The 14,253-nt window shown below is 43.4% G+C and overlaps 1 protein-coding gene across 3 annotated transcripts in view; it reads left to right on the top strand.

The window, feature by feature from the left end:
- Positions 1–14,253, top strand: part of ACSS2 (acyl-CoA synthetase short chain family member 2) — a 66,232-nt gene that overhangs the window by 16,514 nt on the left and 35,465 nt on the right. For all 3 annotated transcript variants that reach the window (XR_014491924.1, XM_083357762.1, XM_083357761.1), the window contains exon 3: positions 3,548–3,639. Coding sequence is in view for 2 of the 3 variants with exons in the window: in XM_083357762.1 (XP_083213888.1) it covers positions 3,548–3,639 (92 nt within the window). In the remaining variant the exon portion in view is untranslated. The remainder of the gene's footprint in view (positions 1–3,547; positions 3,640–14,253) is intronic.

The following is a 14,253-nucleotide window of genomic DNA, read 5'->3' as shown; positions in this document are numbered from 1 at the left end:
TTTACTAAGAGCATATGGATGCTTCAAAATGATCTGGAAGAAGAGCTTTGGACGTGAGGTAAATGTAGCACCTCTGTGTTGTTTATTAAAGCAGCCTGACTTTTTTTTTCAGAGTTTGGCATAAGACTGAGAAAAATACTCAGCTGCTTTAACAATCACATTAAATTTAATGAGTCAACTCACTTTTGAATTCTACATAGTCCTGGTGATTATTGTGTAATGCACACATAATACACTGCCTTGAACATTAGTTTTTGCAATTCAGCTTTTACTTTGTAACAGTTGTGAATAAATGAGAACAGGTGTAGAAGTTCTTGTTCTGAGAATACCTGATTGCAGTTCCAAAGAGTACATAATGGAAAGAAGTACACAAAGTAACCATACTTGTTCATGGGATATGTTGAAAACTTCTTGCAAAAGATTTTGTGAGTCAAATGCCCTTTCAACATCTCTAACATTATTGATGTAACTTTTTTAAAGCAAAGATATTGCCATTCACATTTAATCATGTCCAGAATTACAGATTATTATTTAAATTTATTAACCACCCAACTATAGTGGACTCTGAATGGTTGATTAATGTAATTTTGTATTTATAGATCTAAACATCAGAAAGAATGCATATTTTTGTAAACCCATCCTATTATATTTATAAGCAATCTCTTCCTCTCTATATATAGATACTATGTTGTGATATCTAAAATATCTTGTTAATATAGTTTTGTGGGAAAGAAAGTTTACAGAGAATATATTGGTGAAAGGAATAATTGCTTCTTTCTTAAGTGAACTTGCACTGGCTGCTAGTACCAGAACTGCTTTTCTTTTCTTTTTCTTTTCTTTTTTGGTCTTCCAATTACTTTGGCTATCGTAAAAGAATAGTGGGATCAATTTTTCATGGTTTCTCTTCAGTGCTGAGCTTGTCTTGTGTTTTACTATCTGTTACCTTAGCTTTAAGTAAATAAATGGACATGAACTTGCTAATATTGTACTGTGTAGGTCGGAGATCATGTTAAGGCCAAACCATTTTGAAATATTTCAATTGCCTTTGTAGCTGTTATTAGGGATCTTCAGGCTTTCAAAATGTGATCATTATCCTTTGTCCATTTTGCCATTAGAAAATGTAGTAACCTCCAATTACTGTGTGGTAAAGAGTCAGATTTGCCATATCATGTTCTGATTATTGTGCCATCATCTTTCACAACAAATGAAAGGTTATTGGCTTCTAATAAAAGCTAGTTAACCTAATTTTACATTTACAAGTTGACTAGCTCTGGTCACCTTATAAAATTAAATCAATGATTCTGTTTAAATAAAAAATGCATCAATTAGATTTTGGCTTTATTCAAGAGTTTTATTTTTTCTTGTTCAGATTTATTTTGTGAGTTCCGTGTTTGAAAGACTATGGCTTTAATTTATGCTAAGTTTATATAATTGTAACTTTAACATGCCCTTCAGTATCCTTGATAATTTATATCATGTGCCAAGTCTTTATCTGTAGGCAAGAAAGAATGGATACTTTTTTAAAATTTAAATTTATTGTTTTATCATAGAAAATAAAATACAAAACAGTAAAACAAAGAATGAATACCTTTTTCAATTACAGTCTACACTGTCCACATTATGTAAAATGATTTTAATGTTTTAAAATGAAGGTAAACTTTTAAAACAGACATGTCAAACACAAGGCCCGGGGGCCGGATCCGGCCCGCGAAGTGGTTTCATGCGGCCCGCAAAGCCATCCTGGAAACAGTGAGGGAACGGCCCCCACTGCCTTGGCCCTGGCCCAGAGTCCCTCCTTCTGCCAGAGACCCTCAGATCTGTCCCACTCCTGCCCGGGCCCCCATAGGCACCCTTGATGCGAAGGATGTAGAGCTGGCCACGTCCACCCAGTAAGCCATACACACTCTAGCCACGCCCACCCAGTAGGCCACGCCCACCCAGGCCACACCCACCCGGCCCCCTGAGGGCAACCGCAATGCTGATGCAGCCCTCAGTGAAATTGAGTTTGACACCCCTGTTTTAAAATGTATTACAGGCATAAATCTCTTGAGGAAAAAATACTGTGGATGATCATTTTGAGCAAGTGCTCAATTAGGTTGGAATTTGTGTCAATTTTTAAGTATTTGTGGAGAGACATTTGTAGAAATGGATTTAAGCACTGAAACATGGAACATATGTTGCTATTGTATCAGCTTCTTATCTTTTGTAATTAGGGCAATGGTGTGAGTTTCTACACATGCATATGTGCTGGCAGGAATAGCCAACACTCCAGAAGATAGGGTTAAGATACAGACGTATCTTCATAGATTTGAACCATAGGGTGCTATCTAACAAAATGAAATCCAATGGTGAAAAAAGTAAGGTTCTACATTTAGGGAAGAAAAACCAAATGCACAGGTACAGTATAGTTGCTCAATAGTAGTAGCTGTGAGAGGGATCTCAGAGTCCTAGTGGACAATTAAATATGAGCCAGCAGTGTGCTGCAGCTGCCAAAAAAGCCAACAGAGTGCTGATTGCTGATCACTCTTTTCAGCACTTCATAAGACTCTGTATCCTTGCTCAAGTAACTATGGCTATATTTGTTATTTTAGGAGCTCTTGATATTTAGACTGAGCATGGGTAGAAAGCTAAATGCTATCTTTCATATAGATTTATAAAAATCACAAAAGGTTCGTACTATTTGTCACTTGTATGTGGGCAGTCCAGAACAAAGGAATTGTGCTTGGCTGATAAATATTTTCTGCCATTCATTTAGAAAACAATGCTAATTTTCCAGAGAAGAGCATCAAAAATTATTTGGAAGGCTAAGCCAACATCTGCTACTATGTAGGATAGAATTATGCCTTTTCCATATGATTCAAGGTGCCAGATTCCTATTCCCAAATTAGGGACAGATACCTGTATACAAAATAGCAAATCAATCTTTTCACACGTTCTTATAGGATTTCTTTCCTTAAGAAATGTGCTTGCAATTCTGTGCATGTCTATTTGGAAGTTACCTCTTTGGTTTACATAGAATTCCAGGTAAATATGTATAGGATTGCTTTTATTCACATTCAAACTGGTGTAATGTTAAAAGATTCCTAGTTCTTTATCCAAGTATATATAGGTCATCAGTACCAACATATTCTTTGCACAAATTTGGAACATGAAAAGAAAGGCGGAAAAAAGACATTTCCTACTTAACTTTTCATACTTGGGAACTTGCCATTTGAAATCAGAGAACTAATATTTTGATAAATTGCAACCGGTCAAAAGTAGTAGCAGATCTTACTATGTCAATGCAAATGTATACTTCTGAAATTGGAATGTATGGTTCCATAATTGTCTGTTATTTTGTGGTCTTCTTCTATAGATAGGATTTGTGTTGTGTACTTTTCAACTATATTTCAAAGCTGCAATTTTTCCAAGGTGGCATAAACTATTCACTGTATCCATAGAAAGAAAACCAGCATATTTTATTAGTTTTGGGTTATAGTAAAAAATGTAAAGTTTAAATTTGTTATACATTTTTTTGTATTCATACATCTTTTTTCTTTTCTTAAAGGGAAGGAAATGAACCAGGAGATGCCATGAAAATTACATACAGTGAATTGCTGAGCAAAGTCTGCCAGTTTGCCAATGTTCTTCGGGAGCAAGGTTTGTAATGCTATAGGAGTAGAGTAGTAGTCACTTGCTGTCCCCAACTATGAACTGATGGTTTTCCTCCAAAGCTATGTGGAGAGGACACAACCTTTAAACAGCTATCATGATTTTATTTATATTTATGTTTTGCATAAATCAGAAAACAGTTAAAATGTAAAAATAAGTTAAAGCAATATCATTAAAAAAGCATCAGGGGGAAGAAAAACAATTCAAGTCCATTAATCCAATGTTCTTACGGGGATGACTTGAGAGAAATGATAAATTTTCAGCGCAACCAAAGATATAGACACCTCTCTGGTTTTGGTGGGTTAGGAAGATTTCAGAGTACAGGTACCATCACAGAAAATTATTGCCTGTAAAAAACATGCATGAGGACAGCTTTGGCACAAAAATCTAATCCTTTCCTGATAATTTTAATGAATGAAGAAGTGAAGACAATCTCTTGGGTACCTTGAACCCACATTTTCAGGCCTGGAAAACTGAGAATTACCCCTTGAATTGTATCCTCAAAATACCTCACAAATTTGTCACAGCAGGTCTCCAAGGGTTTTATGGTAAAATTTTCCAGAGCAGATGGTACTATTGTAAGTTCTTAACTGTCTTAAAAACTGTGCTACTTGCAGATACAGTGGACACTACAAAATAGCAGATCACCTTTATAACTTTTGCTCCTGAGTCAGCAGTTTGTGAACTAATGTGTATTGTGTCAGCATGTGGTGGACCTTACACCATTTGTACTCTATTAATCTCAGGACAGGTTTCATCATCCAGAACTCTCCATAAAGCCAGAAAGAAAGTCTGATTGCACAATGGTGATTAGGAGATTTAGGTATAATCATGCCAGTGGTCTTTTTAGCTTCTTTCCATAGGGGAGTTTTGATTGGATCAATGGTGATCCAATCTAGTGCATTTTTCTAGCTCATTTGAAGAGCTCATTATATTCTATATGTTTCAGGAGAGAATTTTTTTTTAGGTCCTTCACATGTTCCAGAGAGGGATAATGATAAAAGTTCACCAAGTGATAGTTTGACCAGTAGAGCAAAGTGATCCCAGTATCTAGGCTGTCATCATTCTCATGTTGCAAAGCAAAAATTAAATCGAAAGTATCCTGTGGCCTAAGTTGTTATCTGTAATTGAAGAGAGAACAACTGTTGTTATGGAGGCTATGAAATTCCTTACTAGAGTGGCATCAGTCTCAATGTTGAAGTACCAAGATCATAGTTTGGGAGTTTTACATTACCATTCAGAGGCCATCTCAGTGTTTGATTGAGAACTCCAGGATAGCAGTGTGGGTGATATATCAAACAGCATTTTCATCTGTTTTATTAATTTAACATCAGTAAAAAACCTTATACTCTGCTCTAGTTTGGAGAGAAGTTGGGTTAATATTGCAGTGAAAAAGCTGGCTCCATTTGGGACAGATTAGGGTAAATTCTGCGTCATCCAGTTCGTCTACCATGGTCTAAACATTCAGCAGGGGATTAGATTAGATGTCTCCTGAGATTCATTGCAACTCCATTATTCTACATGTTAGGTCAGTTCTCTCATCCACAATGAAATTTTTAAGTGTGACCTTGTTGTGCACTTGAAATTAGCATATTACCTGGGAAGAAAGATCAGAAGCTATGCCACCAGGTTCCTGATCATATGAGAATAGACCAAAGGAAGTTATGTCCCACAGTTGTCTATGTTGTCTGACCATTAAATATTATCTTCTAATTCTTCCCATCCACAACTGGTGATCATCTGAATTTGAATTGTATTTAACTTAAACTTTAGAGGGTGATTTTGTGGATATAGTGTAATTTTCCTATGCTAACAATCCATATCTTAATTTTTATTATGATGATTAGCCTTATTTTAATGGTTTTACAGCCATAATTAAGACTATAATTTTTATAACCATCAGTAGCTCTTTAGTAGTCAGATTTGGGCTCCGCTTCTGGTATATTGTTAAGCTACAGAAAGTTTAGCATTAACTTCAACTTCGCCACATTGTCTCAATTTCTTTTAGTCCACATTTGAAATAGGATTAAAACTTCTTTTTGAATTCAGTCAGATAAGATTTTTACATCTTTGCGAGATACATAGATTGAAAGGAAAGGATACACTTTTTAAAATGAAGATGGCTAAGCATACCCTATTCCATATGCATATTTTAGTTTAGTTTTATTCAGTCATTATTTAAAGACAATAAGGTTTTAGCAGGCCTATTGATATTTACAGAAAGTTCCACTCCTGAGATCAGGTGGTTCCCTGTATGCTCTTAATAAATTTATGAACAGTGAACAATTTCCTGTATTTGTTGAGACTCTCCATTCCTGGTATTTAGCTTTACAACCATTTGTTTAATCTTCCGGCTTTTGAAGATGGCGGACGTGTCTGGCTGAGCTCCGTGAGCTCCGGTTATGGGGGCGTCCTTTTGGAGTCCCTCAGGGGGTCTTTTGGGCCCGCTGAGTAGGGGATGTGGATTGCGAAATGAATTATGAGGCAAATGAGGAGGCAGTTCGGCTGTTGCCTGTTCTATCTGCGCGTCGCTTTTCCCTCGCCTGTTTGTCTCCCGCGGCGTTGCTGGGTTCGGCTTTTTCGGCTTTTGCGGCTAGCCGGTCCCTGCTGCCCTGGTGTCTCCGGACCTCTCTTAGGAGGCTGCGGTCGGCAGCGGGGCGTTTTCATCTGTTCTCATCCGTCCTGGGCTGCCTGGGCTGTCGGGTCGGCGCTGCTGCTTCGGACGACTTTCGGCCGTTTTCGGCGGCGTTCTCGGCGTCCCTGGAGCTCGCGGCGTCTTCAGAGCCCAGCTGATCGGCGCTTCCGTGAGAGGGGAGGAGAGCCTGGATGAGAAGCTTGCAGATTATTCTGGCGGCGGCGGCAGCAGTAGCAGCGGTAATGGCGGCGGCGGCGGTGGAGACATTTTCTGTTGGACCTGCTTGTGCCGTCTTGTTGGCAGCTGCGGCGTCTTCGGGCCGTTTGGCGGCGGAGAAGACAGCTGCTTGTTATTCTACTGATGGGGCTGCCCTTGTGCGGGTCCTGAGTTATTGCTGACGATGGAATTGGCGATGGCGGCGGCGTCCTCGGGCTGCTTTGGGCGGTGGAGAGGACGACCATGGCGACAGCGATTCGTTGGTTTAGGCTGCTTGAGATAATGGCAGCAGCAACGACATTTATGACAACGATGGCGATACAATGGACTGCCAACTTATTTATTAACTTATTTATTATCTTATTTATTAACTTTTCATTTGCCTCTTTCTTTCCCCCTTTGGACTGGGACGGACCTGGGTACAGGCCACAGTGGGAGAGTGGCCTGTTTTTCATCGGCAGCCCCATAGAGGTGGGAGCTCTGTGGGTGCTGCCCCACCCAGGGTGGGCATTTTGGACCATCCCCGGAGGCAGACTCGCGTCCCGTTGTGAGAGGACGGGCTGTGGTGTGCCCCTGGGAGCATCCAATCAAGTGGCAGTGGTTGGTGGATGGCCCAAATGTCCCACTCCTTTCCTTTGATCCTCCTGTTGGTTTCAATCATTGGACTGCCCTCTCTGGACTCGCTGACTGGATGCATCAATATTCCGACACGGACTTGCTCGCCCTCAGGGGTGCCCCCCTCTCCTGGGTGCGTCCCGCCTTCTTTTCTTTCCCTAATCTCGATGAGGGGCCCAATTGTTGGGACCCTGAGGGATGGCCGGGAAAGGCCAGGGGCTTGCGATATAAACCTAATAAGAGGCCCCTGGTTAATTTTTTAGCTAAATTTTTTAGGGGGTTGGGGAGGGGGGTGGGGGGTAGTGGTTGTTTGGCGGTGGGGGGTAGCCAAACAACTTTGTTGCAGGCCAGGCCTGGGTCTGACGGCGCTCGTGGAGAGCGGGTTGTGGGTACATCTGGGGCTCTTGAGCGGGTCGTGGGACTACCAATTCCCACGACGGGGAAAGGCAGCAGGCGGATAGACAGGGGGCCATATCGTTACCGGGAGGGCCGTCTCCGCTGTCTTCAAGCGGTGAGGCGCTCCGACCCTCTGGTTCTTCCCCGAGGTCCCGGGAGCGGGGATGTGCAGCCTCCTGAGCTCCGGCTGGTGTACCTGAATGCCAGGTCCGTGGTTAATAAAGCTCCCCTCGTTAGGGATCTAGTTGAGGGTGAGCATGCGGACCTGGCTTGCATCACGGAGACTTGGTTGGGCCCAGAGGGTGGGGTCCCTCTGGTTGACCTCTGCCCACCAGGTTTCCGGGTGCTACACCGGCCACGAGCTCAAGGTAGGGGTGGGGGAGTGGCGGTTACCATTAGGGAGACCTTATGTCCGCGGGAGGCCACCGTTTCTCAGATAGTCGGGTGTGAGTCTCTCTTCATGAGATTTGGTCCTGGGGCGCAGTTGGGCTTGCTGCTGGTGTACATTTCGCCTAGTCTCACAGCGGCAGCCCTGCCCGAGCTGCTCGATATCCTCTCGGGTTTGGTGGTTGAGTTTCCCAAACTTATAGTTCTGGGAGACTTCAATCTACCATCCCTGGGAGGTTCATCTGAGCTAGCTCGGGAGTTCATGGCTTCCATGGCGGCCATGGACCTGACGCAGGTAATTTCAGAGCCAACTCATGAGGGAGGCCACACCCTTGACCTGATTTTTTTATCTAGACGGTGGTTGGATGATCTAGGTGGGGGCTCTCCATTTATTATGCCCCTGTCATGGACCGATCATCATCTCCTGCGGCTGGTCTTCCGCTTTGCCACCCCCCGCCGTGGGGGTACGGAGCCAATTAGATGGTACCGCCCCAGACGCTTAATGGATCCTGACAGATTCCAAGCGGCGCTGGGGTCCCCACCTGCCTCCACTGCTCACAGCTCGGCTGAGGCCTTAGTGGAAGCCTGGGGAAGGGCAGCCACTGAGGCACTTGACCGGGTTGTACCCTTGCGGCCCCTGACCCGGCGCAGATCCCAGCGAGCTCCATGGTTTTCCGCGGAGCTCCGGGAGATGAAGCGCCGGAAACGGGGCCTAGAGAGCTGCTGGAGGTCTAGCCGATCCGAACCCGACCGATTGCGGTTAAGAACCTATATTAGGTCTTATCTCGCAGCGATGAGGGTGGCGAGGTGTAATTACTTCTCCACCCTCATCGCGTCCGCAGATAATCGCCCGGCCGCCTTGTTTAGGGTGACTCGCTCACTTCTCAATCAGGAGGTGAGAGAGGATCCCTTGCAAGGTCGTGCCGAGGAATTTAGTCATCATCTGTCGGATAAAATCGCTCGGATTCGGACCGGTTTGGACTCCAGCTGGGCAGAGTCAGGCGATCAGGACACGGGCGGTCTTGTCAATGTTATCTGGGAAGAGTTTGATTCTGTGACCCCTGATGAAGTGGACAGGATTATGGGGAGGCTGAGCTCCTCCACATGTTTGTTGGACCCGTGCCCTTCCTGGCTGGTTTATGCAGCTAGGGAGAGGACACGAGGCTGGTTCCAGGCGGTTATATCTGCTTCTTTGAGTGAGGGTTATTTCCCCGCCGTCTTGAAGGAGGCGGTGGTGAGACCTCTCCTCAAGAAGCCTGCCCTGGACCCAGCCGTTTTGAACAACTTTCGTCCAGTCTCCAACCTTCGCTTTCTTGCGAAGGTTGTTGAGAGTGTGGTGGCGCATCAGCTCCCTCTGGTCCTGGATGAAGCGGATTATCTGGACCCCTACCAATCGGGTTTCAGGCCCGGGTACAGCACGGAGACGGCATTGGTCGCTCTGGTGAATGATCTCTGGAGGGCGCGGGATAGGGGACATTCCTCTATCCTAGTCCTATTAGACCTCTCAGCGGCTTTCGATACCATCGACCATGGTATCTTGCTGCGGCGTCTCAGGGGATTGGGAGTGGGAGGCACAGTTTTTCAGTGGTTCTCCTCCTATCTCCTGGGACGCTCGGAGTCGGTGTTGGCAGGGGGGCAGAGATCGGCCCCTAGGTCTCTCGTTTGTGGAGTTCCTCAGGGGTCGGTTCTCTCGCCTCTCCTGTTCAACATCTATATGAAACCGCTGGGTGAGATCATTCGTGGTTTTGGAGTTGGGTATCATCAGTATGCCGATGATACCCAACTTTTCTTTTCGACCCCAAACCACCCCAGTGATGCCCTCGCCGTGATGTCCCGTTGCCTGGAGGCGGTTCGGGTCTGGATGGGGAGGAACAGACTTCAGCTCAACCCTGACAAGACTGAGTGGCTGTGCATTCCGGCATCCCGGGACATTCCAAATGTTCCATCTCTTTCTATGGGGGGTGAGCTCTTACCCCCCGTGGATAGGGCTCGCAACTTGGGAGTCCTTCTAGATTCGCGGCTTACTTTGGAAGAGCATATAGTGGCCGTGACTAGGGGGGCTTTCGCCCAGGTTCGCCTGGTGCGCCAGTTGCGGCCCTATCTAAACCGGGATGCCCTGTGTACAGTCACTCATGCGCTCGTGACCTCTCGCCTTGACTACTGTAATGCTCTCTACATGGGGCTTCCCTTGAAGACCACTCGGAGGCTCCAACTGGTACAGAATGCGGCCGCGAGAGTTGTCTTGGGAGTTTCCCGGTACTCCCATGTTACACCTTTGCTCCGCGAGCTGCATTGGTTACCAGTTGTCTTTCGGGTGAGGTTCAAGGTGTTGGTTACGATCTTTAAGGCCCTACATGGCATGGGTCCGGGTTACCTCAGGGACCACCTGCTGCCGGCATCGACTCCCCTCCGCCCTGTGCGTTCCCACAGAGAGGGCCTCCTCAGGGTGCCGCCAGCCAGGGAGTGTCGACTGGTGGCCCCCAGGGGGAGGGCCTTCTCTGTGGGGGCCCCGGCTTTATGGAATCAATTGCCGGTGGAGCTCCGGATGGCACCAGACCTTCGAACTTTCCGTCGGGGCCTGAAGACCCATCTGTTCGAATTAGCTGGTCTGGCCTGATGGGGATTATGGGTTTTTTAATTGTTTTTAATCTGTATTACTGTTTTATTGGGCAAGGGTTTAATTCTTTTTTAATTTTTGTATAGTGTTTTTTGTTTTTTATATATGCCCTGTGAACCGCCCTGAGTCCTACCAAGGAGAAGGGCGGTATATAAATCAAATAAACTAAACTAAACTAAACTAAAACATTTAAGAACCAGGAATGTAATTTTGACAGCAGTATTTTGTATTTTTGTACACATTTAATAAATCAGAGTCTCTTCCCGTTCTGAGATATGCTAAATACATGTTGATAACTTTCCACCTGAAATGAAGACTAAAATTTCTCAAGCAGTACATTCCTAACCAATCACACAATAGTAATAGAATAGAAATATACTGATGAGTAAGGCAGTATGCATGAAGCCAGTAACTGTGTTTGAAATTATTACTGTCACCTGTTATCTGCTTGATATCTGGCACAGAGCTAGTGAATATATGAAGATGTTTGTAGCCCAATTATTCTTTAAAATGCAGGTGATTACAGGTAATCCCTGAGTTATGAGCATTCACTTAACATTTGTTCGAAGTTACGCAACCAGTGGCCCCTAGTGTTTATAAGCAAATCCCAAATTAACAATATTGCAGCACCATGGCAGTTGTTCGCCCTTAAGAATGATCGCAGAAGCTCTGCAACATTCACCCTATCCCCCCCCCCCCATTCTCCACAACTGCTTCTCCCTATATTCCTGCTGCACCGGACTCACCTTGCAAAATCTGTCTCATCTTTGCTGTGGTTTCTTTCTCTTTGAGGGAGAGGAGAGACAGCTTGGAAATGCTTTTCACGCCAACAGTGGAAGCTCCTGGGTGCTGTAATATCGTGTGAGTTCAAACACAAATTTGCTGCAAAATAGATCGTGGCCCCCAGAAGCTTCCATTCTGAGGGGGGGAGTATTTGCTTCATTTGCATGGCTATGGGGCAAAGCGTGGAATTGGAGTTGGCCGCGTGCAGGAACCAGTGCCGTCTGTGTCCCAGGTGTGCTGCTCGCTTACGTGCGCCAGCCTTGGTTTGAAGGCAGGAACAAAGTCTTCAACTGAGTGAGGAGGCATCATGGGACGAGTCCCCTTGCACCTGCATCCAAGCTGCTTGCCACAATCTCTCCTTCCCTCCCCAGCCAGCCACCTACCCTGTCCAACTTACTTCTTGCCTGACTGGCTGTTGGCACAAATCCTAACTGCTCTTCCCCTTGTTCTCCTCCTCACTCAAGTGGCAGTAGCAGCATCAGTTTCTCTGCTCCATCAAAGGAAGAAAGCAAGGATTCCTCTCAAGAAGATGTGGGTGCGCTGCTCAACTCACGTGCACCGGCCTTATTGAGAGCCATCCTGCTCTGCGCTTCCGCTTCTTTCCACTCCGACAGAGTGGAGAAACTCACACTTTTTATCCAAATGCAGAGCTGAGATTGGAAGGTCCATGTGCTTGCCAGTGGGGCGCTTCAGAAATGGAAAGGAACGGACTTCTGGTTTGCCAGTGTGGCTACTGTGGACGCTTGGAAGGCGAGCTCCATCTTCCACGTCCGATTTTCCTTCGCTGGGGGACCCTGGAATGGGTCTAAAGTCGCCCTGTAGGGGTGACAAGCAAGGAGGGGTCCCCTGCTTGATCACAGGAGGGCAGCAGCCCTTCCGCTCGATCCGGGGCAGCCCTCCAAACTGGCGGAGAAAAGATCTGCCATAGCAATATTGCTTGTCATTAGGCTGCAGACTCGTCATTAGGCTGCACCCCTACAAGATTTGAAATCAAATCTACTATCAAGCACTTTGAAAGCAATGCGGATGAAACTGGGTGAGATCTGATCTTCTCTTTACCCTAATTACCTTCTTTTCCTGTAAAAGCTTTGAAGTATCTTCCCCCTGTGAGGAGAAAGGGAAGGGAATTTCTATCCCACCCTCTAAAAATAGCGGCGTCTCACTACCCAGGGCAGAGGTAAGCAACCTTGGCTCTTTTATGACTCGTGGATTTCAACTCCCAGAATTCCTGAGCCGGCCTTGAGCCAAGGTTGCCTACCCCTGACTTAGGGGAATCAAAGCATTAAAAAAGAACAATTTTAATCTAATTGGATTTATATGTTTTTGGGGACCAAAAATTTTCCTATTTCTATTGGAGACTTTTGTTTTTATCTACAAAAAAGAAATACAATTGGAAAAAGAATTAGAAAAATTTTGGACTTAAAAAACTTTAAATGGCATCAGTGGCATCTTGTGATGAGGCTTGGTATTGCGATTTGTTGTTTCCTAATAAAAAGAAACTTGTCTCGAAGCCCAGACTTTAGATAAGACCTTCCTGACCTTGGTACCATCTGTGAGAGACTTAGCTGTAAGAGAACAGCTGGGCAACAAAATTGGCCTACTTGAACTGTGAATGTAAACCTTTACTGACTTTTGTTTAACAAACAACTTTTACTAGAAAGACCATTTACAAATACGTGAAAGAGATGGATGAAGACCAGGAAAAGAATCTTTCCATGTTGAAAGCAATACATGAAACCATTCTTTTAGCTTGTGATAAAATAAAACCTATAATAAACTATCAAGACGCCAGCTTAGATGCACAAAGCCAAATTTTGACTACAACCAACCAAAGAACCAACAATGCAGAAGATAACAGAAGAAGCGGAACAATCAAATATTAAGACAGAGAACTCAATTAACCAACAAATACAGCTGATGGAAAATCCAAAAAAGGAAGTGACAACATTGAAAATGGCAATGACTTTCTATATAAATCAGAAGACATTTAAGAAAGAACAACAGATTGAATTGAAGACAAATATATCAGAGCAAACATGGGGGACTGGAATAACAGGGAGACAATTTAATGAACACAAATGGGCAAGTCCTTCCAGAAAACTGGCAGTCCTTTAATTCAAATAATATATGTAAGAATAGAGGGAGATCTATTTGATGACCTAAAAGCGCTGATATGGAAGCCTAGTTGGCAAAGGAAGAAAGCTAGAATAAGGTTGAAAAAACGGGTTTTGACTCATTAGAGGGGATTTTATATTGTCAGTCAGAGGGTTAAAGGGAGATGTTGAGATAAGGGAAATTTTGGTTATTAGCTTTAAATTATTTGCAAATTAGTTGAAAATAAGGATTTTATTTGTTTAATATTTAAAAATTAGACCTAAAAGGGAAAAGAAAATTATGAATATGTTTGATTTATTGATTAATAAATATATATAATGGTTTTGATTTATTAAAGGGGATATTGTATTATTAAGTAGATGATTTAATATGGTGGGAAATAAATAACTTTTAGAAAATAGAACAAGATTACATTCAAATAGATAAAATGTGCATTTTGGATATTATAGTTTGTTATGAAGTGAGATAAGGAAAATTTTGGTTACCCAAACTCTGAAAATCATAAATATCAAAGGTTATATTGGAATATTGATGAGAAACTAAAAATTGAGTAAAAATTAATAACAGGATATGGATTGTTTATGAAAATTGAATGTAATTAAGATATGTATAAGCAATAAAATTATTGATAAATGTAATAATGATGTTTTTATTGAGTTGATATAATTAGAAATGTACTAACTTGAATATGAGACAGTAAATGTTAAGGGGAAAAGAGAAGAAATATCTGATGTTGTAACCTGAGATTTCCACTAAGACTTTGTTATTGATTAACCCAGTCACCACATTGCTTTTTAAATACTCAAATATAAAATTGGAAAATTAATAAAATATTATT

Source organism: Vipera ursinii (genome assembly GCF_947247035.1).
Source record: "Vipera ursinii genome assembly, chromosome: 3".
NCBI classification, from domain to species: domain Eukaryota; kingdom Metazoa; phylum Chordata; class Lepidosauria; order Squamata; family Viperidae; genus Vipera; species Vipera ursinii.
This window is presented reverse-complemented; position numbering and strand designations above follow the sequence as displayed.